This window comes from Rhinoraja longicauda, chromosome 20 (assembly GCF_053455715.1).
Source record: "Rhinoraja longicauda isolate Sanriku21f chromosome 20, sRhiLon1.1, whole genome shotgun sequence".
Classification (NCBI taxonomy): Eukaryota; Metazoa; Chordata; class Chondrichthyes; order Rajiformes; family Arhynchobatidae; genus Rhinoraja; species Rhinoraja longicauda.
Genome location: NC_135972.1, coordinates 27,990,038 through 28,017,232, shown reverse-complemented (window position 1 = coordinate 28,017,232; position 27,195 = coordinate 27,990,038). Strand labels below are relative to the sequence as shown.

At 41.3% G+C, this 27,195-nt stretch overlaps 1 protein-coding gene across 1 annotated transcript in view; it reads right to left on the bottom strand.

The window, feature by feature from the left end:
* The window catches only part of LOC144603681 (protein NEL-like), a 230,010-nt gene that overhangs the window by 93,026 nt on the left and 109,789 nt on the right, over positions 1–27,195 (bottom strand). Inside the window, exon 14 of the mRNA XM_078417297.1 lies at positions 16,555–16,677. Within this exon, the coding sequence (XP_078273423.1) occupies positions 16,555–16,677 (123 nt within the window). The remainder of the gene's footprint in view (positions 1–16,554; positions 16,678–27,195) is intronic.

Genomic DNA, 27,195 nt, shown 5'->3' with positions numbered 1-27,195 from the left:
TCAATAAGCATACAAAATTGAGAAGCCCAACTTAAAAGTGACACTTGCAAGACAAGTTATAATTATTTAATATACATTTTTCAATCTTTTAAAGAAAATAAATCACCGGGTAAAAACCACACAAATGGGGGATGTGTCTTGTCAATGTTTTATCTGCTCCTTCCATTTATCTCCCATGGTCTATGATTACGTGCAATTTTGATGCCTTGAATGTAACAATTTCTGAGCAAGCTGTCTCTCCCGCGGAATTTGTCATGCACATCAAACACATACAAGTTGACAGATTCGTAGAGTTGTAGAAATATACCGCACAGAAACCAACCGTATCTTGGTACCTGTGACAATAAACTAAACTGAACTGAACTGAAATTCATCCATGCTGATCAAGATACCCATCTAGTCCAATTTGCCTGCATTTGGTCCATATTCCTCTGAACCTTTCCTATCCATGTCCAAATTTCCAAATTTGTTTTAAAGCCGTTAATTTATTTGCCTCAACCATTTTTTTCTGGCAACTTGTGCTTTGATTTTTCACCTCTTTATTGGTCTCCTTTTGATACACTGTAATATAACACGGCCATTTAAATTAATGTGTCACACTCTTCTACATCCTCTACAATCAAGAAAATGTCCCTCAGTGAGTTTGAGACAAAAGTGAAAATGAATGTGGCAACAATAGCTTGTACGACAAAATTTGGTCCCAAAATTGTTTTGGTGGGGGAGGAGAAGGGGATATAAGAAAGGCATGATACAAGGCCGGCAAATGACTCATAAACTGATGCCCTATATCTGTTCATTTTCTACAACACACATGTCGGGTGTGCGATGGAATCCTCTCCACTTACCTGAATGAAAAAGTGACGATGATCAAGGAAACAGTCCATTGTTGGAAACAGGCCTTGGTCCACAATTCGTCATGCCAACCAAGATATCTTTCCAAGCTAGTTCCATTTAACTGTATTTGGTCCATAACCCTCCCAACAATTGCGTTATCTGTGCACCTGTCCAAATGTCGTTTAAACACTGTAATTTTATTTGCCTCTAACACTTTCTTTAGCTGCTCATTCCATATACCCATTGCCTTCTGTGTGCCAAAGTTGCCCTCCAATACCTTTTAAATCTTTCCCCTCTCACTTTAAATCTATGTCCATGAGTTTTAGACTCCCCTACCCTGGATAAAAGACTGTGATTATTCACCTTGCCAACTCTGAAAATTAGGTAGGATTATTATGACATTCAAGGGGCAATAATGGTTATGGCAGAATCAATTGGTTACAGGGCCATGGACAAATATTTAAATATGACTGCTTTAGAAGGAGCATATTAAATATAGTCTGAAAAAGGGTCTCGACCCGAAACGTCACCCATTCCTTCTCTCCAAGGTGCTGCCTGACCTGACCTCCAGCATTTTGTGATACCTTCGATTTGTACCAGCATCTGCAGTTATTTTCCTACACATATTAAATATACACATTATATACATTTGCTTAAGTGACAATAGACAATAGGTGCAGGAGTAGGCCATTCAGCCCTTCGAGCCAGCACTGCCATTCAATGTGATCATGGCTGATCATTCACAATCAGTACCCCATTCCTGCCTTCTCCCCATATCTTTAAGAGCTCTATCTAGCTCTCGCTTGAAAGCATGCCTTCTGAGGCAGAGAATTCCACAGATTTACAACTCTCTGAGTGAAAAAGTGTTTCCTCATCTCCGTTCTAAATGGCCTACCCCTTATTCATAAACTGTGGCCCCTGGTTCTGGACTCCCCCAACATTGGGAACTTGTTTCCTGCCTCTAACGTGTCCAATCCCTTAATAATCTTATATGTTTCAATAAGATCCCCTCTCATCCTTCTAAATCCCATCGTATACAATTCTAGTCGCTCCAGCATATGGCAGCCCCGCCATTCTGCGAATTAACCTAGTGAACCTACGCTGCACGCCTTCAATAGCAAGAATATCCTTCCTCAAATTTGGAGACCAAAACTGCACACAGTACTCCAGGTGCGGTCTCACTAGGCCCTGTACAACTGCAGAAGGACCTCTTTGCTCCTATACTCAACTCCTCTTGTTGTGAAGGCCAACATTCCATTGGCCTTCTTCACTGCCTGCTGTTACCTGCATGCTTCCTTTCAGTGACTGATGCACTAGGACACCCAGATCTCATTGTACGTCCCCTTTTCCAAACCTGACACCATTCAGATAATAATCTGCCTTCCTATTCTTACCACCAAATTGGTTAACCTCACATTTATCCACATTAAACTGCATCTGCCATGCATTTGCCCACTCACACAACCCGTCCAAGTCACCCTGCAACCTCACAGCATCTTCCTCACAGTTCACACTGCCACCCAGCTTTGTGTCATCTGCAAATTTGCTAATGTGCTTGATAAGTATTGATTGAGAAGGGGTGGTGGTGAAGGAGTGCTAAGTCCTTGTTATCCCCCTCCAACATTGCTCATACCCCTGGTTACCAATGATTGAGCTGACTATGCATTTAAGGGACATGGAGAAAAAAAGGTCAATGACCAGATTGCAGATAGTTTCAATGGAGGAGTTAAAGTGGAAAGGCAATCAGCTCTTCATTTAAAAAACAAGAAACCAAACTTAAGGTAAGGAGCCTGATTAGGTTCTCACTTGTACACAGCATGTGGCCATTGTTCTTGGTCTTGATCAGTTGGCCAGGTGGGCTGAGGAATGGTTGATGGAATTTAATACAGAGAAATGTGAGGTGTTGCATTTTGGGAAGTTTAACACGGGCAGGACCTACACATTGAATGGTAGGGTTCTGGGGAGTGTTGTCGAGCAGAGAGATCTAGGTGCATGGTTCCTTGAAGGGGGAGTCGCAGGTAGATAGGGTGGTCAAAAAAGCTTTTGACACATTGGCCTTCATCCGTCAGAGTATTGAGTATAGATGTTGGGAGGCCAAGTTGCAGTTGTATAAGGCGTTGGTCACATTTAGAGTATTCTGTTCCGTTCTGGGCACCATGTTATAGGAAAGTTGTTATCAAGTTGAAAAGGGTACAGAGAAGATTTATGAGGATGTTGCCAGGACTCTAGGCTCTGAGCTATAGGGAGAGGTTGAATCGGTTGGGACTATTCCTTGGAGTGCAGGAGGATGAGGGGTGATCTTATCATCAGAGGAATAGATCGGGTAGATGCACAGTCTCTTGCACAGTTGGTGAATCGAGAACCAGAGGACATGGGTTTAAGGTGGAAAAGATTTAATAGGAATCTGAAGGGTAACTTTCACACACAAAGGGTGGTGGGTGTATGGAACGAGCTGCCAGAGGAGTAGTTGAGGCAGGGACTAGCACAACATTTAAGAAACAATTAGATAGGTACATGGATGGGACAGGTTTGGAGGGATATGGACCAAATGCGGGCAGGTGGGACTGGTGTAGTTGGGACATGTTGACCAGTGTGGGAAAGTTGGTCCGAAGGGCCTGTTTCCACGCTATATGATTCTATGACTCTATTGTTTATAAATCCATCACTAAATGCCCATCCTAAATCCTAAAATCAACTGTTTTTCCAGACTGGATACTAATGCAAAATTTTAATCCCTGAAGAACATCACTGAACCAAATGAATTTTTACAACTAAAGATTACAAAATGCTGAAGTAACTCGACGAGTCAGGCAGTATCTCTGAAGAACATAGATTGGCAATGTTTTGTGTTGGGACTCATCACTGAAACATCACCCGTCCTTTTTCCCCCCAGAGATGCTGTCTGATCCGCTGAGTTACTCCAGCACCTTGTGTCTTTTTGTGTAAACCAGCATCTGCATTTTCTTGTATCTCGAATTTTTACAGGAATTGCAATCGCAATGACTAATACTAGTGTTTCATTCCAGAATGCCAGAACGGACGGTGCAGGTGCACCAACTGGTGGAGCTGCTGCCTCATAGTGCCAGAGACCCTGGTTCAATCCTGATCTTAGGTACTGACTGTGTGGAGTTTGCACATTCTTCGTGTAAGCATGTATGTTTCCTTTGGGTGCTCTGGTTTCCTCCCACTTCCAAAAGTTTGTTGGTTAATAGAACGCTGTAAATTGCTCCTTTTGCAAATTGCCTCTTTGTATGTAGGGATTGGATGAAAAAATTGAGTAATATTGAACTAGTGTGAATGGATCATCGATGGTTGTCATGGACTCTGTAGGCTGAAGGGTCTGTTTCCATGCTAAACTAAACTCAACTAAATGAATCATTTATCTGAATTTAAATAGCTTTGGAGCTGCAGTAGGATTTGAGCACATATCTCAGATGTCCATGTGTCAGAATGATAATACCCTGATATTTTATACAAACTCTAAAATAAGAGAGGAAGATCTGATGAACTTGCAGTAGCTCTTTGAGAACTACATTGACAATAATGAACCAATAGGGGGAGAAACTGTAAAATAAAGGGACTGCAGATGCTGGTTTATAGCAAAGATCGACACAAAATGCTGGAGTAAATCAGCGGGTCAAGCAGCCTCTCTGGAGAAAATGGATGGGTGACTTTTCGGGTCGGGACGTGAAACATCACCCATCCATTTTCTCTGGGAGAGAAACTGATATGCTTATGGAATTTGTTATTGGTTAACAGAAAATGTGAGTAGATAGACACACAATGCTGGAGTAACTCAGCAGGACAGGCAGCATCTGTGGATAGAACGAATGGGTGATGTTTCGGGTCAAGACCCTTCTCTAGTCTGAAGAAGGGTTTCGACCCAAGATGTCACCTATTCCTTCAATCCACAGATGCTGCCTGTCCCACTGTGTTACTCCAGCATTTTGTGTCTGTCTTCGGTGTAAACCAGCATCTGCAGTTCCTTCCTACGGGATATGTGAGTAGGCCGTTTTACAGACACAATCTATCCCATGGTATGTCATCATTCACTAAGAAAAGGCACTGTGGATATTCAAAGGGATAATTATACATTTAAGCGCACATTCAAAAATAATATTTGGTGGGGCAATCAGTGTAAGGAATTAAAGATTTTTTTAATTAAATGAATGGATTGGAAACAGACAGAATGCAATGTAACTGAGTGGGTAGCATTGTTATAATTAATCTTGCCTATTCATAAATCCATGGAAAGATTCTGTAAATGTAAACAGCTAACAAATGAATTGATAGGTTTGTCTTTAAATCAATGCATTATATTGCAGTGTTAAGCGTTTGTTTCCATTTTTGATGATATAAAATGGCCATGTCGCATGTGAGGCAGCACACTATTTGCAGGACAAATTTAACTCCTTGCCTAGCCAATTTGCTGTCAGCTCTACTCATATGTAAAATTAAAGCAAAGGCCTAGAATAGGGAAAATAATTTACCAAGAGAAAATTTGGTACAGTGATTAAGGGCCAGGTTGCCTTCTCTTGACCAGATTCTGCTTAGATCCTTAGTGATTGGGAGATTAGAAAAAAAGTCAATAACGTGCATCGCCACCTGTGACTCTGGGAAGAAGGATGGAAGTTCATCCGTCAAAAGGCAAATTCATAATCTTCATCATTCTGTCAGAGAAATCTACTGGCCAAAGCCTAGATAATTATCCCAGTGGGAAATGGGACAAGTCTGAGAATATATTGCCTTGAGCTGAGTGGATCAATAGAAATGTATGTATTTCTATGAAATCCTCCATAATGCATTGATAGGAAAATCTATTGCACGATCCATTTAAAGTATTGCAGTTACTTCACACAGATTGCTTTCGCAAAAGTGCTGTCAATGTTTAACTTAGACAAATAAAGAATTCCATGGCCACTTGGCATATAAACTTGAGAGATTAAACCGAAAGGGTAAACCATTGGGTCCTGAGCACTAGTTCCCTAAATATCATTCATGATGACCTTGAAATTGTCCTGATAGTTGATAGTGTTTGCAAATTATTCTTGTATTTGATTAAGGCTAATAAACCCATTTACTTTTATAAAAGATTTGTGAATCATGCTGGCAAGGCTTTTGGTGCGATTTTGCTCACCGGTCAGAGTTGCTCAATGCAGTGCCTGGTACCGTATAAAGTGATTACTTTGCTGGATTCTATATTGAACAGAGTATGTCCATTATGCATCGAGTTAAGTGATGGAAGATTGAATAAGAAATAAAGAATGAAAAGCAGTTAAATGATTTATTTTCATTGTGGGATAAGGTAGTTTAATGTAACGTTGGCTACTGGAAATTTATTCCATTTTAAATCTCTGAAGAGGATGAGTTACAGAAAATATATAATTTCAAAAGTATGAAGGGCTCTGCTAGGTTAAAGAAGGAAAATTTAATTCCACTGAACAATAATTGATGTTCAGAGGTACAATGCAATTAGTTAAAGAATCTGAAATGAGATGAGAGATTTATTTTACACAACGTTACGACTGGGAATACACTGCCTAAAAGCAGATTGTTGTCTTAGCATTCAATTACATAACACTATTTTGTTTAAACTGCATTATTCAAATAAAGTTTACTTCTTTATCCTGCAGTTGAAAAGCAATAATTGTCATGTACACGCCGGAAATTAGTCTCGTAATCAAGGATGAGTCTCACCCTGGTCACTTCCTCTTCTCCCCTCTCCCACTATGCAAGAGGTACCGAAGTGTGAAAACGTACAACTCCAGATTCAGCGACTGTTTCTTCCCATCTGTTGTCAGGCAACTGAACCATCCTATCACCAACCTGAGCTACCAAGTGTCATTGGCGACCCTTGGACTATCTTTAATTGGACTTAACTGGACTTTATCCTGCGCTTAACATTATTCCCTTTATCATGCATCTGTACATTGTGGACGGCTCGATTGTATTCATGTATAGTCCTTCCACTGACTGGTTAGCAATCAACAAAAAGCTTTCACTGTGCATCGGTATACATGACGATAAACTAAACTAAACCAAACCAAACCAAACCAAACCAAAACTAAACCAAACTAAACTAAACAGTATTATATGGTGGAGTCACCTGTGTGTGATTGCCACACCAGGATCACCCAGAATGAATTAATTCCCCGTTTCATGTACCTATTGGAGGCGATCATTATTTGATATTGTCAGGATGATCTGGTCTTTTCAAAGCTGTGCTGGATGGGACACCTGCCAGGTAAGGCAGCACTCATATTCACCTTTTGTCTCTCCCAGCTTAGCTGCATCAATACTCAACCTTCGACCAGCCATTAACATCCAACTCATCCATTAGTGTTGGGCTCTGATGTTTTGGGTGCAGCTGGAGTTTGCAAAGAGCCAAATTGCAAAGGTTACATTTGAATTTCTAAAATGAAAAACTAGATATATCACTTTTAAGGTAAAAGTGATAATGGCTTGTGGGAAAATAATATGATCATTATTATTGAATAATTTTTTCAGCCAATACTGGATACTGTGCTGATGTGCATAACTCAAGCATTCAAGTAGTAAAATAGACTTTTTTTTTGGCCAGGGTCAAATCCAAAAATGTCAAATACTCATTAACTACCCACTTAAAATTATATTACTGGTGTACAGCAGAGAGCATATTGACTGGAGCAAGTAGAGAGCATATTGACTGGTTGCATCGCGGCCTGGTTCGGCAACTCAAACATCCAGGATGAAAGAAATTATAAACAGCGGTGGACACTGTCTGGTCTAGCATGATTACAGACCAACCCAGCATGAAGGGATGTATAGGAGTCGCTATGTCAAAAAGGCAGCCAGCATCGTCAAGGTTATTGGAGTCGTTGCCTCAAAAAGGCAGCCAGCTTCATCAGAGACCCACACCATCCTGGCCAAACACTCAATTGACCCCTGCCATCGGGAGGAAGGTACAGGAGCCTGAAAACTGTAACGTCCAGGTTCAGGAACAGCTTCTTCCCTACAGCCATCAGGCTATTAAACACTACACCCTCAAATAAGCTCTGAACTACAATAGGCTATTATTATTATTATTATTATTATTATTATTATTATTATTATTATTATTATTATTATTATTGCACTACTATTGTTTGTTTTTTGTGTGTACGTATGTGTGTGTGTGTGTGTGTGTGTACGTGTATATGTAGATGTATATATATATATGTATATATATATGTGTGTGTACTTGTGAGTATGTGTATATATACACACTGAACTTTTTTTCTCTCATTTATTATATTGTTTAGTGTACTGTAGCAGGTCCAAACTGGGTGATGTTGCCAAAAGAGTTTATTCTGCAGTGAAACCCGTGACAAACCGCAACGCACTTAGTTTAGGACACACACTTACTTAACTATCTAATCTCGAGAGTTTGGCGCCAGACAGACGAATTCCCCGCGCCCCCGCACCTCCTGACCCGTTAGCCAATCCGAGGGTTCGAGACCCCCTGGCCAATCCGTATGTCCCTACAGTACTATATTTACATATTCTGTTGTGTTGCAGCAAGTAAGAATTTCATTGTTCTATCTGGGACATCTATATACTAAAACTCTCGTTTGTTTGTTTGTTTGTTTGTTTCTGAACAGCAGCCAAAACAGTTCACGATAGCACGACAATTGTAGGCCCACCTTACTCAGCGTCGTCCCTTTGGTGCTAATGGAAGAAGTTTCAATGAAATCAGTGTTATATATTTAAAATTATTCACATTTTAAAGTTTAAATCTATCTCCTCGGGAGGGAGGGGGGAGGGAGGGAGGGGGGGGGGGGGGGGGGGGGGAGGGAGAGGGGGAAGAGGGAGGTTTGGGCCCAAAGGGTCCACTTGGTCGAGTATGACAATAAAACACTCTTGACTCTTGACCCACATCATCCTCGGCATTGAACACTTCTATCCCCTCCAAACTGGTTACCAAGCTCAGGGAACCAGGTCTCTGCACATCCCTTTGCAAATGGATCCTTATCTTCCTCATCAACAGAACACAATCAATTGGTAATGCCAATTGGCGGCTGCAAGACTTCCTGCTCAATAACCATCAGCACAGGAGCACCTCAAGGCTTGGTGCTCAGCCCCCTGCTCTACTCACTCTGTACCCATGACTGTGCAGGCAGACACAGTTCCAATTCCACCTTTAAAGTTGCCGAAGACACCACCTTTGTTGGATGAATTAAAGATGATGACGATTCAGAGTATAGAAGGGAGATCAATTGACTGACTGAATGGTGCCAGAACAACAGCCCTGCTCTCAATGTTTAGTTTAATTTTGTTTATTATCACGTGTACTGAGGTAGAGTGAAAAGCTTTTTTGTTGTATGTTTTCCAGTCAGTGGAAAGACTGTAAATGATTACAATCAAGCCGTCCACATTGTATAGATGCAGGAAAAAAGGAATAACGTTTAGTGCACAACAGAATCCAGTAATTCTGATAAAAAATAGTCCAAGTGGCTCCAGTGTCAATAATACCAAGGAACTGATTGTTGACGATAGAAGAAGGCCACGGATTGCAAACCTGTCTTCATCGACATGATGGTGGTAGAGAGAGCCAAAAATTTAAGATTTCTGGGCATACATATCTATAGAGATCTGTCCTGGACCCAGCACATTGATGCAATCATAAAGAAAACCCATCATTGTCTCCACTCTTAGAAGATTGGGGAGATTTGGTACATCAACAAATACTCTCTTGAACTTTGACAGGTGAACAGTAGGGAGCATATTGACTGGTTGCATCACGGCCTGGTTTGGCAACTCAAACACCCAGGAATGAAGGGTATTATGAAAATTGGTGAACACTAGTCCATCATGGGTATTGACCTCCCCACCATCGAAGGGACCTACAGGAGTCGATGCTGCAAACAAGGCAGTTTGCATCATCAGATACCCACACCACCCTGGCCAAGCTCTAATTTCACCCCTGCCATCGGAAAAAGGTATAGGGGCCTAAAGACTGATTCAGAAGCAGCTTCTTCACAATGACCATCAGGCTATTAAACACTACAACCTCCACCTAAGTTCCAAACTACATAGACTTGAGGACATTGTTTTTTCCTTTGCACTTCTATTGTTTGCTTTTTGTTGTTTAGTACAATGTTTACAGAGTACTCTATTTACATATCCGTCAGGCTGCTGCAAGTAAGAATTTAATTGTTCTGTTTCAGGATATTTGGCAATAAAACACTCTGGACTCTTGGCGGTTGAGTAGCCACACTTTCATTTCGCTCCTTCCATCAGGAAGATGATAGAAGAAGCAAGAAAAGACCAGGACAAATCAGGGCTGGCAACAAATTATTTCAGGCAGGCGGCGTCTCAGAAAGGCTAATTGATGGCTAGGGGCGGTGTGATCCCAAGAGGGAAACATCTTTGTAAACTGTGGATAGACACATAAAGCTGGAGTAACTCAGCAGGACAGACAGCATCTCTGGAGAGAAGGAATGGGTGACGTTTCGGGTCAAGACCCTTCTTCAGACTGGTGGAACAGGTTAACCAACTTACAGTGGTGGAAGGGGGGCAAGGGAGAGGGAAAGAGCAAGGGGAGGGGGGGAGGGTAGTGTTTGCACAAGTTACCTAAAATTAGAGGAATCAATATTCACACCACTGGGTTGTAAGCTGCCCAGGAGAAATATGAAGTGCTGTTCCTCCAATTTGTGTGTAGCCTCATTTGGCAATGGAGGAAGCCCAGGACAGAATGATCAGTATGGGAATGGGAAGGGGAAATGTCCAAATGCATTTGTCCAAATGCAAGTTTAACTTCCGTTAAAAATTTAGGATGTCATAGGAGATGATGCAATACTGAATATATAACGCTAGGATTTGAATGTCTGCAAATTAATTCCATTCAGACAGTCTTTATCTTTAGCATTCCTTTCCCACCGTCAAAAACTCCAAACCTTTTCAAAAAATATTAAACTGTTCAAATTGCTTTTGCTCTTGTCTATTCATGCATTCAACCATTTCTTCAGAAAATAAATAGTATGGAGCTCTTTAATAGGTCTCTTTAATAGAAACATGAAAAGCAAAAAGTCAGTCTCAGTGAACTTCAGCAATCACTTTAGCCAACTTTTTTAGTTTAGTTTTAGCAGCTGGAGAAGTGAAAATGATCCTGACACACACTTCTGTTCGATAAATTATTTTAAAGATTTTCACAATGATAATACATGCTCAGTACTGGTTCTATAGAACAATTTTAGGCAGATAAGGTAAAATGCCATTGGTATACACCCAAAATATGTGCACAGAATTCACCACAGTCACAAATTCACAGGTGATAGGAGCAGAATTAGGTCATTTGGCCCATTATGTCTACTCCGCCATTCAATCATGGCTGATCTATCTTTCCGCATTCTCCTGCCTTCTCCCCACAACTCCTGACACCCGTACGAATCAAGAATCTATCTATCTCTGCCTTAAAAATATCCATTGACGACCTTCACAGCCTTCCTTGGCAATGAATTCCACAGATTCACCACCTGCTGACTAAAGAAATTCTTCCTCATCTCCTGCCTAAAGGAGCGTCCTTTAATTCTGAGGCTGGTCTCTCCCACGAGTGGAAACATCCTCTCCACATCCACTCTATCCAGGCCTCTCACTATTCAGTAAGTCATTTCCAATGAAATGTCTCACCTGATATTTTCACCTGTTTTTTTCCCTTTTAAATGCTGTCCAGCTTGCTTTATATTTCTTACGATTTCTCTGTTTATTTTTGTCACAATAAATTTAATTCAAAATATGAGAGAACACTGGAGTTATTGCAGTTTTCTTATTTGCCTTGGTGCAATATAGAAACAGCTGAGATTCATAAATGAAGTCTCCTCCTTTAATCAAGGCCAGGATTCTGTGGTTCCTGTGTCCCTGTTTGTGGTTGAGGTTGTTGGTTAGAGGGTTGCTGTCAGAATAGTCTGAGCAAGTAGCTGCAAAGGATTTTATAGATTGTACACACTAGTAGCCACTGTGCATGGAGGAAATGAATGTTTAGGGTGATGGTGCTTTGTGTGTGTGCTGCTTTGTCCTTTGTCCTGGCTGGTGTTGAGGCTCTCGTGTGTTGTTGGAGTGGTACAGATCTGGGTGAGTGAAGAGTATACATCTGCACACCTGGCATATGCCTTAAAGGTTTAGGAGATGTGTCACATGCTGCAAGATACCCAGCCTCGCATGAAATGCAATGCTTATCCTTTCATCTCTTCTCTTCCCACCATGCAAGAACCTAAATCGTCTTTCCAGATGATGCAGCGATTCAATTGCACTTCTTTCAATCGAATAGTGTAGGAAAATAACTGCAGATGCTGGTACAAATCGAAGGAATCACAAAATGCTGGAGTAACTCAGCGGGTCATGCAGCATCTCTGGAGAGAAGGAATGGGTGACGTTTCGGGTCGAGACCCTTCGTCAGACTGATTGAATCTTTCAATCTAATGCACTGCATTCAGTATCCACAATGTGGCCTCCGCTCTGTTAGATACACCAAAATCCAATCTTCCTGTCTGTAGTCCCCTGTACTGTTACAATAAGGCACAATACAACATTGGGCAGCAACCTCATCTTCTTTCTGGGCATGTCTGCACCCTTCAGGTCTCAGTATCCTTCCCTAGTCTTAGGTAACACACTCCTTCTTTCGTTCTGTGCTGAAACTGATCATTTCTGTTTATGTGTAGGAAGGAACTGCAGATGCTGGTTTAAAACGAAGATAGACACAAAAATATGGAGTACCTCATCGGGACAGGCAGCGACTCTGGTGAGAAGGAATGGGATGACATTGCGGGTCGAGTCCCTTCTTCAGACTGAAGAAGGGTCTCGACCCGAAATGTCACCCATTCCTTCTCTCCAGAGATGCTGCCTGTCCCGCTGAGTTACTCCAGCTTTTTGTGTCCATCTTCATTTCTGTTTATCATCATTTTAGCTTGGGATTTTCTTTTCCAATTTGTGTCTTCTGACTTTGCTACCACCGCCACATTACGCACACAAAGAAGTATAATCTGATCCAAACATCTATGCTAGAGTTACATCTATGCTAGAGTTGCCCTATCAAAGATATTCCCTTTATTCTACCCATCCTTCCCCCATCTTCTCTCTCGTCATTTGAAGACAAATCCCACACTGAAAAGGTAAACTTTTTCTCTTTCTGTGGATGTTGTTCGACCTACTGATTGTTTCTGGATACAGGGAGAACATACAAACTCCATACTGACAGCACCTGTAGACAGGATCGAACCCGGGTCTCCAGCACTGTAAGGCAGCAACTCTACCGCTGCACCACCATATCTCCCAAACTGTTAACCGGTAGTTTAATATCTCATCTAAATTTTACTTTTATTTTACACAATCTTCAATGGTCAATAAAATCAGGCTGAGTGTAAAATAAGTAGTTTCATCTGACTGCATAATTTCCAGCTGGGAGAGTTAGTTAAAAATAATTCTCTTGGAATCGATCATAATTACTTCCGAAAGAGCACCACCATGCTCAGACTTGCTACCTGTTTATTGAGAAATGATGCTTGGAGCTGAACTGACATCATATTGTGGGCATTCATTGTGTTTGGTCCAAAAGAAATTAAAAACCTTTCGCTTTTTTGATTTTTGCCTCAAAAAACAAAGATCGTCAACTCAAGAATCATTGACAATACAGAATGGATCCTAGAGTTAATTTTGATCTCAAGCTCATTGGTTAAGCAATTTAATTTTGTCCCTTTAGTGCATTTTTTAGTTAGGTAAAAAAAGCTGGGAACATTGACTTGTAATCTCTTGTAATATTATCACATGGTGTCTGGGAGTAAACGTGAGAACTATTTACCCAATGGCCTGAGTGAAGCCAGAACAATGAATGCATCACGCCGAGTTTATTAGTCAATAGATAATTCCATATTTGTATTTCTCCATTCTATCTACCAGGTACAGGAAAGGAAATTATTTTATTTGCATTTTACAGATGATTAATTGCGTTCTTTTTATATTACAAACATTATAGGCCCTGTTATGTTTCCATATCTTTTAAATATATAAAGCTGTATTAATGCATCATCATTCTAATTCTTAAGATGCAATGTTGCTTCTATTATCTTTTAAATTTGAGTTACTTAATAATAATCTTCAATTCTTTTCATTAAAACCACTGCAGGCAATGTCACATCACTATAACCATGGAAACCAAAATGAGACCCACCAGAGGTTCCTATTGGTTCTTGTAATCCCTTGCTTTAAAATTTTTGAGTCTAAATTATTCTATGAACAACTGACTGCAGAAAAGCTGAATTTACAAATTCGCAGCTTCTGGCATTAAGTGGCCTCAAGAGTATTGAAGAGTGATTCTTCTATTTACTAGATGATAAATGATAAGATTGTCACCAGTCAGAGAATTCTTATCCCAACCACTTACATGGTGAGAAGGCTGCTATCAGGTATGCTCCAAAAGTTATTTTAATATAGCCTTCTTTAATTAGTCTTGTTGGTTACAATTTTACCTGTTGCTTCAGCCTTCATGAAGTAAATATTTTGACTTGCTCACTAACAGTATTGGGCGTTCCTGAGTTTTGGGTGCTTTCTAAATTTAAATTAATTAAAGTAATTTTCACTTTCCTGCTCCTTTCATCAACACACATCACTAAACCAAACGTATCACCAGTCCAAAGTAATTTTAAGAAGTGTGGCCATATCTGTAAAGAATGGCCTAATTTTGATGAATGAGTGCTTTTTTTAGGATATAAGATTTGGCTGAACTCATTTAGGAGACTGGAATTACTTTGGTTGGGTAGAATCCTCCATTATCTAGAAGATTGTCTGTACATTGTTATTGCTGTTGAGGAAAAAATAATGGTGCAGTTCTGATCTTAACCTTAATCAGAGCTGCAAAAGAGAACACAAGCATTTTAATGGAGCAACAAGGGACTGCAGATGCTGGTCTGCCAAAAAGGACACAAAGTGCTGGAGTAACTCAGCGGTTCAGGCAGCATCTCTGGAGAGAATGGATAGGTGATGCTTCTGGTCGGGACCCTTCTTCAGACCCGATCTGAAACGTCACTTATCCATGTTCTCCAGAGATGCTGCCTGACCCACTGAGTCACTCCCACACTCGTAAAATTGTAAACTTCCCATAGTATGTAGGATAGTGCTAGTGTATTCATGTTTCTTTTATTTCTTCTTATTCTCCTCTTATTGTGGAATTCTCTGCCTCAGAAGGCAGTGGAGGCCAATTCTCTGAATGCATTCAAGAGAGAGCTGGATAGAGCTCTTAAGGATAGCGGAGTCAGGGTGTATGAGGAGAAGGCAGGAATGGGGTACTGATTGAGAATGATCAGCCATGATCACATTGAATGGTGGTGCTGGCTCGAAGGGCTGAATGGCCTCCTCCTGCACCTATTGTCTATTGTCTATTGTCTATTGTATGGGGATTGCTGGTCGGCACGGACTCGAAGGGTCAATTTCCGTGCTGTATCACTAAAGTCTAAAGGAATTTTAATGTTCAGCAGAAAAGGAGGGTAAATATTTAAAATAACTGCAACTTAAAATTGAAAAGATTTTTATGTGGTTTAATTTACCATTGGTTCAGATTTCAATACTGGTAATTTAGCAATAGATGTCAGTTTAATTTAGTTTAGAGATACAGCGCCTTTGTTCCACCGAGTCCATGCCGAACAGTGATCACAATAGGGACAATTTACAATTTTTCCTGAAGTCAATTGGGTGGCACGGTGGCACAGTTGCTGCCTTACTGCGCTTACAGCACCAGAGATTGGGTTCAATCCCGACTATGGATGCTGTCTGTACAGAGTTTGTACGTTCTCCCCATGACCACATAGGTTTTCTCGGCAAGGTCTTCAGTTTCCTCCCACACTCCAAAGGCATACAGGTTTGAAGGTTAACTGGCTTGATATAAATGTAAGATTGTCCCTAGTGTGTGTAGGATAGTGTTAATGTGCAGGGATCGTTGGTTGGTGCGGACTCGGTCGGCCGAAGGACCTGTTTCCGCTCTGTATCTCTAAATTAAACTAGACTAAACTAAACAAACCTGCACATCTTTGGAGCGGTGGAGGATACCGAAGCACCCGTGGTCACGGATAGAAAGTGCAAACGCCGTACAGTCAGTACCAGTAGTCAGGATCGAACCCGGGTCTCTGGCATTGTAAAGCAGGAACTCTACTGCTGCATCACTCTGCTCCCTACTCAGCATGGGTGTTGGTGTATTTATTCAAATCAGGCACTAGTAACATTGGAACATGGATTTGAAGTTTAACTTGCACCTGAGATGTGACTTTGGATTGAAGATCAACAGAAAGCATAGGCACTATAACATGGTGCTTGAAAAGATTAATCAAACAATGGTATTAAACATTTTTTTAGATTTAGATTTAGAGATACAGCGCGGAAACAGGCCCTTTGGCCCACCGAGTCCGCGCCGCCCAGCGATCCCCACACACTAACACTATCCTTCACACACTAGGGACAATTTTTACATTTACCCAGTCAATTAACCTACATACCTGCACGTCTGTGGAGTGTGGGAGGAAACCGAAGATCTCGGAGAAAACCCACGCAGGTCACAGAGAACGTACAAACTCTGTACAGACGGCGCCCGTAGTCAGGATCGAACCTGAGTCTCCGGCGCTGCATTCGCTGTAAGGCAGGAATTCTACCGCTGCGCCACCAACATTCTTACACTTCACACTGGTTCAAGTTGAAGAAAGTCTGTATGATAGGACAACTTACCCTTACATTGAACACCATTGCCTGTATATCCGGGTTTACAGATGCAGTTGTGACCTCCAACAGTGTTAAAACACAGAGCATTCTCATCACAGCTGTGTTGCTCTGTGCTACATTCATCGTGTTCTGAGGAGAATAAGAAGAAATAAAAGAAACATGAATACTAAATAATAGATTACATTTCTAAAACTTGCCTCAAAGAAACAAAAAGCTATGAATTTTGTTGGGAACATCAGTAATTAATACTGTGATGCCAGCAATTTAAAGACTTCCACCTGAGCACAGGTTCCTGAAATGGTAGTTAGGGTGATAGCTGTGTCCCTCCTGACAGCACAAGTCACAGCAACTTTCCGCCACCAATCTGCTCAAGCACCCTGCATCACGATTAATGTCAGACAGGGAATGCTTTCCTATTGATTTCAATGGAGAGGAACGGCTACAAGGAACGTCTGATGAAGAGTCCCAATCTGAAGTGTTCCCTATCCATGTTCTCCAGGGATGCTGTCTGACCCATTGAATTAGTCCAGCACTTTGTGTCCTTCTTTGTAAACCAGTATCTGCATTTCCTTGTTTCTAACATAGACTTTGCACAATAATTTGTGAGAATTTATTATAAACTCCTAATTACTTAATGTTTCTAAATGTTGGACTAAGTCAAGTTTTTTTTTGCAATTTTGACAGGGCCTTTGCCTCGTTGCCTCTCATAAAGTATGTTTATATACGGACTGTCATTCGGACATATACGGACAGTCTGTCATTCTATGATCCCACTATGAAGCTGTAGGCCCAGTTGAACATTTGTGTCAATAGGGCCCACTTCATAGTGGGAATCAGTCTTGGTCTGGACACTGGTTCCCACCAGGGCAACTACCAAAGGTCAATCTGTGTTTTGTTTGAGGATCCACCGTGAGCACGTGCATCTCAGGAGATCCTTGGATTCCAGACCTTTTTTTAAGTTTGCTTTTTCTTTTAATCTGGACACATCAAAACATTCCGAAGAATTCCAAATGTAAATTGAAAATTTAAATATTTCCGTTCCCCATGCATTCATGTGGGAGTTCCTCAAGACAGATATATCTGTTCTTATGCTGTAGAGATAGTTCTAATTTATAAATTTAAAACTAGTCATGGTTCTCAAGGTTATTGTAAGGGCAGTGGGATACGAAGGATAGCTAGGGATGGCACAATCGCAAAGTAAGTAGAGCTACTCCCTCAGCGTTGGAGAGCCGGGTTCCATCCTGACCTCGGGTGCTCTCTGTGTGGAGTTTACATGTTCTCCCTGGGACCTCGTGGGTTTACTCTGGTTTCCACCCACGCCCCAAAAAAGATGTGCGGGTTGGTAATCTGATTGGTTGTTGTGAATTGCCCCCAGCGTGTGGGCGAGGGGTAGAATCTGGAGGAAGCTGATGGGAAAGTGGGGAGAATAAAGTGAAGAATTAGTGGAGATGAGTAGTTAATGGTTGGCATGGCCTTGGTGGGCTGCAGCGCCTGTTTTCATGTGGTAAATTCTAACTCTAGCTCTAACCCTAGCTCTTTCTAAGGTGATTTTGTGCATTCTCAGCTTGAAGAAGTACTCTTGAGATTGATTCATGATATTTTTTAGTAGGACCATAGTCGAGGGTTTCATTATCAATGGATAATGCGGAGCAAAGGGCTGTACAAAGTTTCAATGGTGGCATTGAAATATTGTGAAAGAATGTATTGAATTGATTGGCACAGTGAATTAAAAACACGACATGCTCATATTGCATTCACTGTAAATATCATAAATAAAGAATATTTCTGGAATAAATGCCCAGTTAGTGCAGTTGAAAGTTTCTTCAGAACAGCATCCCTTTCTTCCCCTGGTTCTCAGAATAATCTTCCTGTTTTGCTTCAAGATAAATGAATGCTCAGTTCCATTGTTAGTGACAAGAAGGTGCAGCAACCTATGTGGTAAACGAACAGAAATCTTTCCTATAAATAACCTTTTGCAGAGGGACTGATCTGCAGTTCAAATGTTGGCAAACAAGGTTAAAAAAAACTTTATTTTGTTGCCTGTTCTCACAATTTGGAGTTGCAATTATAGCTCAAGTCAGCTGAGTAATTTCCAAGGCAAATTCATGTAAACCAGAGGCAGACAAAAGTCAAAATTTAGAGATATATTCCCTTTCCGAGTGAACACTACCAAACCAGAACACAAAGTGCTGGAAGAACTCAACGGGTCAGGCAGCATCGGTGGAGGGAACGGAGAGACGATGTTTTGGATTGAGACCTTTGTTCAGAAAAGATTTCTGTTAATTTTCCACTAAACCAGTTATGATGTTATTGTATTTTCGAGTGTCAGACCAAAAATGACCTCCATTACTGGGGATTGAAACACAGCACTAATTTTGTGTCTAAGCTTCACACAATACCACTTAGTACTTCCTTCCAGTATTCATGAGTGGAGTGAGGCCAGTTTGTATTCTGATTTCCTTAAGTTTTATATATAGAATGTTCCATGTACGACACTGAAAATGAGGCCGTGATAATAATCTAATGTATTACAGGATGTCAGGGCAGCAGATGCTGCAATATCTACGAACCTGGATTATCTTTTTAATCTTTAATTAAATGTCATAATTCACAGAACCGGGACCAGAATTATTCTGTCAATCCTTATCAGTTGAACTTCAATACTCTCCCTGGTCTAATGACAGTAACACTATGGAATCAAGTGTTGCTGTGGAAAGGTGAAGCCAAGGATTTGCATTATATACAGTACGTGCGCCCAATTCCTCCACTTCTCTCTCCCTCAGCACCATCACCAGATTAGAAATAATGTCACTGAAGTGTAACCCAGAACAAGCGAGGTCCATGCATGGAGGTCTGTGCATAGGAATGAGGGCTATGTATTCTTGACAGCAAAGGCAGAGGATCACAGTAAAGCAAGATGACGTCATCATTAATGTCAGAAATATCGTAATTGTTCATTTTGACTGCATCCCAATTTGCATGCATAATAGTTTAATTTAACGTAAGAATGGTATGCCATTGAAACGGTTACATTGTTTCCAAAATGTAAAAGCTACAGGTAATTGGGTATTATGATATTTCCACTCCAAAAATAAGAAGATATTTTGATGGCACCATGACGTTGTTCAATGGTTCAGAGGGCTAGTATCAATTAGACGGTTTGACCTTGTAGTTTCATGCCCTGTGACTTTCCTTTACTGGTGCCAACTGTGTTCATGACAACATAGCTTAGTCCACAAGCAGGTGTAAAATGGCCCCATTGTAAAATGGCCACCTCTACACCAGTTCCAACCCTGGAGACACCAATTTCTCTCCTTGCTGGGCTTCTGACCAGTAATAAATGCTTACACACCACCACAATGCTGGATATTTGGGTGCACAATTTGCACCGGAAAACAAGCAACAGAGTCAATAAATGTCTGGGTGTTATTTTCCAAAATCTTGCGTATTATGAAAGGTTAAATGTCGATGAATAGGAACAAACCTGAAGCTTTCAACCACACACACTTAAGAACCTTGTTTTTCTTTGAACCAGGGAATGTTATTTAGGAGCATTTAACATTTCAGGAATACATTGATGCATATATTTATACTCGACGTGAGTAAGACCTCATGCATTCCAATAGCTCCGGCACCTCAGAGCTAACAGCGGGTGACAGCTCAAATGTCCTGCGTTAGTCACATTCAGTGGGCTGTGACAAGGTAAATGACACCAATTACCTGGTATAATTACTGCCGCTGACAGTTTCTTCCCCCAAGTGATTGTTTGATGAGTTTTGCAATGCCTATGATGTCAATCCCTACTTCAAGTGAGGCCCCTATTGCTGTCAGTTGTCCATGCGCACATACTGATTTACTGTTACAATGTCTGCTCCCAATATCACTCCCTGATTAGTCAACTCAACAGGACTCAGTTAATTCCAGCACGAAGTATTTAGATTTATATTCTATTGATATCTTGAAGTGGCATTGGAAACCCAGGAAGAAAACGATTCCATCCTTAATCATCAACTGCTCCAACCAAAGGGATTGCAAAATATTATTTTGAAATGGCTTGTCCATTTGAATAAATGAGGGGGTAAATTCCTCATTATGTGAGCAGAAAGACAATTAATTGGTCTGTTTACATTTATGTGAAACTTTTGTTGCGACTAAATTGTTTTTTTTTAAAAATCCTTCCCCAAGACTTGTTTTTTCTCCTTCATCGGCCTTCCATTTGCAGCACATGTTCAAACTTGTAACAACAACTTGTCAAATAAGGTAGACACAAAATGCTGGAGTAACTCAGCGGGTCAGGCAGCATCTCAGGAGAGAAGGAATGGGTGACATTTCGGGTCGAGACCCTTCTTCACAGTCTGAAGAAGGGTCTCGACCCGAAACGTCACCCATTCCTTCTCTCCTGAGATGCTGCGTGACTCGCTGAGTTACTCCAGCATTTTATGTTTACCTTCGAATTAAACCAGCATCTGCAGTTTGTTTTCCTACACAACTTGTCAAATAAGACGGGGGCTGCTTTACTCCATCTCAGCCACATTCCATTAGATACCCAGGTAGTTATACAGCTAACAATCCAGGAACTCTGTGAGCCTTCTTGCAAAGGTTCCTGAGAAATATGGTTGAATATGAAGGTCCCAACACTAACTACTGGAACATTTGTTTGCAAATATGCCTCAATTTAAACAACGTGTTAACTTTTATATCACTTTTAAAAGTAATAATTAAAATGAGAACGAATCTTCATGTGCAGTTAAGAAATTAACATGATGGGATCTCAAATGTTTATCTTTAAATTGTCTTTGTTCTAGTGGAAACCTATTGGCCTGACACATTAGCTCTGTTTTTGTACTCTACACAGGCTGCCTAGCTTGATGTGTATTTCCAAGTTTTTTCTTTTTTATTTCATACAGTAGAAAGTAAGGGCAATGCAATTGGAAGTACTTTAGAAAGACTTCCATAAATGGGAATGATTAACATACTGTACATCCTGCTTCATTTTAACACTAATTATTGGCAAAAGGTGGATCGGTAGATCTAGTATCCCTATTATTACTACCATTTGCAAAGGGACGCTGAGTGGCTGGAGTGTTTGTTTGTTTCCAGCGGTAGAGTTGCTGCTTTACAGCGAATGCAGCGCCGTCGACTCAGGTTCGATCCTGACTACGGGTGCTGCACTGTAAGGAGTTTGTACGTTCTCCCCGTGACCTGCGTGGGTTTTCTCCGAGATCTTCGGTTTCCTCCCACACTCCAAAGACGTACAGGTATGTAGGTTAATTGGCTGGGTAAATGTAAAAATTGTCCCTAGTGGGTGTAGGATAGTGTTAATGTGCGGGGATCACTGGGCGGCACGGACTTGGTGGGCCGAAAAGGCCTGTTTCCGGCTGTATATATATGATATGATGATATGAACAGCAAGATGGTTTACTGTACTGATCAGGCTCCTCCAATACATCAGTGCATCATTCTGATTATTTGAGGATACTAGTTTTCACTCTGCACACTCTACCTGTTTACTAGGAGTGACCTTAGAGTCACAGAGTCATACAGCGTGAAAACAGGTCCTACGGCACAACTTGCCCAAGCTGACCAACATGCCCCACCTATACTAGTCCCACCTGCCTGCATTTGGCCCATATCCCTCTAAAACATATCCTATCCATGCACCGGTCTAAATGTTTCTTAAATGTTGCAATAGTACCTGCCGCAACTACCTCCTCCGGTAGCTCGTTTCATACACCCACCACCCTTTGCATAGAAAAGTTACCCCTCAGGTTCCTATTAAATCTTTCCCCTCTTACCTTAAACCTGTGTTCTCTATTTCTCGAGTCCACTATTCTGGGTAAAAAAACTCCCAGCATTTACCCTATCTATTCCTCTCATGATTTTATACACCTCTATAAGAACATCCCTGCTCCAAGGAATAAAGTCCTCGCCTGCTCAACCTCTCCCTTTCGCTCAGCCCCTCGAGTCCTGGCAACAAACTCATAAAAAGACCACAGCAAATGCAGTTGTCCTTGATGGTATCAGGGCTGGTTATTCTTATACTGAACAGTAACATTGTCAGAGTTGTGAATCCAAACCAGAAGAAGTAACAGTGTCCCTCCACAAATGCTACCAATAGTTTGGGATTCATCTACCTTTTCCTATTCATCTCCCTTCTCTGTATTTCTCTTCAGGTCAGCATGACCTTTGATCCACCCAATTTTGCACTGACTGATGGGACTGAAGGCTGATAAATCCCCAGGGCCTGATGGTCTGCATCCCAGGGTACTTAAGGAGGTGGCTCTAGAAATAGTGGAAGCATTGGAGATCATTTTTCAATGTTCTATAGATTCAGGATCAGTTCCTGTGGATTGGAGGATAGCAAATGTTATCCCACTTTTTAAGAAAGGAGGGAGAGAGAAAACGGGCAATTATAGACCAGTTAGTCTGACATCAGTGGTGGGGAAGATGCTGGAGTCAATTATAAAAGACGAAATTGCTGAGCATTTGGATAGCAGTAACAGGATCATTCCGAGTCAGCATGGATTTACGAAGGGGAAATCATGCTTGACAAATCTACTGGAATTTTTTGAGGATGTAACTAGGAAAATTGACAGGGGAGAGTCGGTGGATGTGGTGTACCTCGACTTTCAGAAAGCCTTTGACAAGGTCCCATATAGGAGATTAGTGGGCAAAATTAGAGCACATGGTATTGGGGGTAGGGTACTGGCATGGATAGAAAATTGGTTGACAGACAGAAAGCAAAGAGTGGGGATAAATGGGTCCCTTTCGGAATGGCAGGCAGTGACCAGTGGGGTACCGCAAGGTTCGGTGCTGGGACCCCAGCTATTTACGATATACATTAATGACTTAGATGAAGGGATTAAAAGTACCATTAGCAAATTTGCAGATGATACTAAGCTGGGGGGTAGTGTGAATTGTGAGGAAGATGCAATAAGGCTGCAGGGTGACTTGGACAGGTTGTGTGAGTGGGCGGATACATGGCAGATGCAGTTTAATGTAGATAAGTGTGAGGTTATTCACTTTGGAAGTAAGAATAGAAAGGCAGATTATTATCTGAATGGTGTCAAGTTAGGAAGAGGGGATGTTCAACGAGATCTGGGTGTCCTAGTGCATCAGTCACTGAAAGGAAGCATGCAGGTACAGCAGGCAGTGAAGAAAGCCAATGGAATGTTGGCCTTCATAACAAGAGGAGTTGAGTATAGGAGCAAAGAGGTCCTTCTACAGTTGTACCGGGCCCTGGTGAGACCGCACCTGGAGTACTGTGTGCAGTTTTGGTCTCCAAATTTGAGGAAGGATATTCTTGCTATTGAGGGCGTGCAGCGTAGGTTCACTAGGTTAATTCCCGGAATGGCGGGACTGTCGTATGTTGAAAGGCTGGAGCAATTAGGCTTGTATACACTGGAATTTAGAAGGATGAGGGGGGATCTTATTGAAACATATAAGATAATTAGGGGATTGAACACATTAGAGGCAGGAAACATGTTCCCAATGTTGGGGGAGTCCAGAACAAGGGGCCACAGTTTAAGAATAAGGGGTAGGCCATTTAGAACGGAGATGAGGAAGAACTTTTTCAGTCAGAGAGTGGTGAAGGTGTGGAATTCTCTGCCTCAGAAGGCAGTGGAGGCCAGTTCGTTGGATGCTTTCAAGAGAGAGCTGGATAGAGCTCTTAAGGATAGCGGAGTGAGGGGGTATGGGGAGAAGGCAGGAACGGGGTACTGATTGAGAGTGATCAGCCATGATCGCATTGAATGGCGGTGCTGGCTCGAAGGGCTGAATGGCCTACTCCTGCACCTATTGTCTATTGTCTATTGTCTATTGTCTATTGACCTGGAGAAGGTGGATCCTACTGGGTTCAGGGGATTTATCAGCGAGACACGGATGAAACCCAAACTCAGAATGATCTGGGATCCTGCACACTTACCAATGAGCAGTGCAGACTATACACATCCATAGTCAGCAATCACGCTCACATGTTATAGTAGTAGAATTAGGCCATTTGGCCCATCGAGTCTACTCTGCCATTCAATCATAGCTGATCTCTGCTTCCTAATCCCATTTTCCTGCCTTCTCCCCATAACCCTTGACATCCGTTCTAATCCAAGAGATCAGCGGTATGAAGACAAAGGGGACTTCAGATGCAGAGATCAGCCATTTCAAGGCACTTTGGACAAGGAATTACTTTGCTGCGCAGAACTATAATGATATGCACAAGATATTGGGCTCGGGTAAAACTTTTCACTGTGCTTCTAATTGTATTTTGTGAGCCATTTTACAGTTTTACTTCTCTACTTTGTATGCCAGAGGTCAGATGAGAGCACCCTCAAAATACTCTTGAGCATGTGAAACCCCAGTACCACTCATATCTCACTGCTCATTATATACAAGAACAATAGATGTCACACTTTGTGAGGAGGAAGAGAAATTAAATTGGATGGGTGTCTATTGCTGGCCAAATTTTTGGGGAGTTCAACGCAGGTTAAATGAAACCTTCTTATTAGTCTGCAATTAAACTGCAATGTGTCCAAATTGTGAAAAGGCAATAATTTCTTTTGACAGCAATACAGAATTAAAGATATGTCCTGGAGGACGCAAAGAGACGAAGGCACAGATAAGAGAAATGTTGTATCAGTGATTCTACAAGCTATTGATCCAGTGGTATCACTCATTATTTTTAGCCGTTCCTGGGAGGTTTATATAATAATAAGTATGTTTTCACACTCCGATCAAACGGAGAGACTAAAACACTTATTTCAGGCTGAGTACTGACAGCATCTCGAACATGCAGGAAACTTCTTATTTCCCTGGAGTGTTCTATTTTATTAACGGAGCACAAGTCTCTGAGTCACCCACAGGAGCAAGGGCCAATGAACCCTGCAGTTCCAATTTCAGAGAGCAGGGTGGTGGAAGAAATATTTGGCAAAAATGGTGTATTCCCATGATATTCAACCCATGCTTTGGCTCTCGAGCAGACCGCGTAAATGTTTATTTTAATGCTTCATCGGTTTTTAATTGTACATTAGTGAGGAAATTACTCTGCTTCTGAATACTCTCTTGATCACATGCACTTTGTGACTTTAGACTTCAGAGATACAGTGTGGAGACAGGCCTTTCGGCCCACCGAGTCCACGACGACCAGTGATTACCCTGTACACCAGCACTGTTCTACATACTAGGCACAATTTACAATTTACAGAGGCCAATTAACCCACAAACTTGTACATCTTTGGAGTGCAGGAGGAAACCAGAGCACCGGAGAAAACCCATGCATTCACTGGGGGAGAACGTACAAACTCCATACAGACAGCACCCATCGTCAGGATCAAAGCCGGATCTCTGGCACTGTAAAACAGCAACTCTACCACTGCGCCACCTAAACTATTGCCTTTACTGCACCACTCCTATGCTCTTTCTTCTCAGTTTGTGGGAGTTGTTCTGGAGATGAATATTCTCAATGCATAGAGGAGCAAACTGTCTGATACCCATCTTTGAGAAATGTTTCATGAATCGCTTGGCACAGTGGCTGCACATTACTATTTTAGTGCTTACTAAATGCACTCTTGCTGAGTTAAGACAGAGGTTTGAGGTTCAATTCCCACTCCAGGTGTTTGAGCAGAAAATCTAAGCTACTTCTGACAATCCCAGGAGAATTCTGCACCTCTGGAAAAGCCATGTTTAAGATAAATTGATAAAGCAAGTTTCTGTCAGATGTAAAAGACTCCATTGTACCATTCTCAAGAGGTTCCCCACAACAGTGTTTATTGCTCAACCAACATCAATAAAAGGCAGATCATATTACTATCTCTATGTGTCTCTGACATTGCAAAAGTAACAACACTTCAGAAGTCCATTAGCAATAAACTTCCTTAGGATATCTTCACATCTTGAAATGGCCAGATTTCCCTACCAGCCTTCTCTTCCCCCAACTCTCTGCAAATCTTATAAACATCAAAGATCAAGGTTCAGATCTTGCCTGGCACCAAGTACTTAATCAAAGCTTGTCCCAAATTTCCTAGTGAATGTTTTTATTTAGACTTTAGAGATACAGCAAAGAAACAGGCCCATCAGCCCATCAAGTCCAAGCAATCACCCCATACTCTCGCACTATCCTACACTACGGGCAATTTACAATTTTACCAAAGACAATTAACTGGACTTTATCTTGCACAAAATGTCATGCCTTGTATCTGCACACTGTGGACGACTTGATTGTAATCATGTATAGACTTTTTACTGACAGGATAGCACGCTACAAATAACTTTTTATTGTACTTCAGTACACGTGACAATAATAATCAACTAAACTAGATCAACTTTGAGAGACATCTTAATTTAACCTATTTAGATGGTTTTTCTCACTATTTTCTAGTTTCCTTTTTGACAAATTGAATTGGAATTTTGTATATCTTCTTAATGTTTGTACATTATTAAGCCAGACTCTTACGAATGTCAAACATAACACAATATTTTATGGGATTCAGATTCGGGATGGGTAGTAGCACAATGTAATCCACCCAGCCTTATACTAGTTGGCTCTTGCAGGTGATGGTGGTTGAGTCACCTCCATTCCAATATCAAGTGGATTAAGTAATTAGAATAGTAATTATCAAGTAATTAGAATAGGGTCAGCCATTTAGGAATAAGATG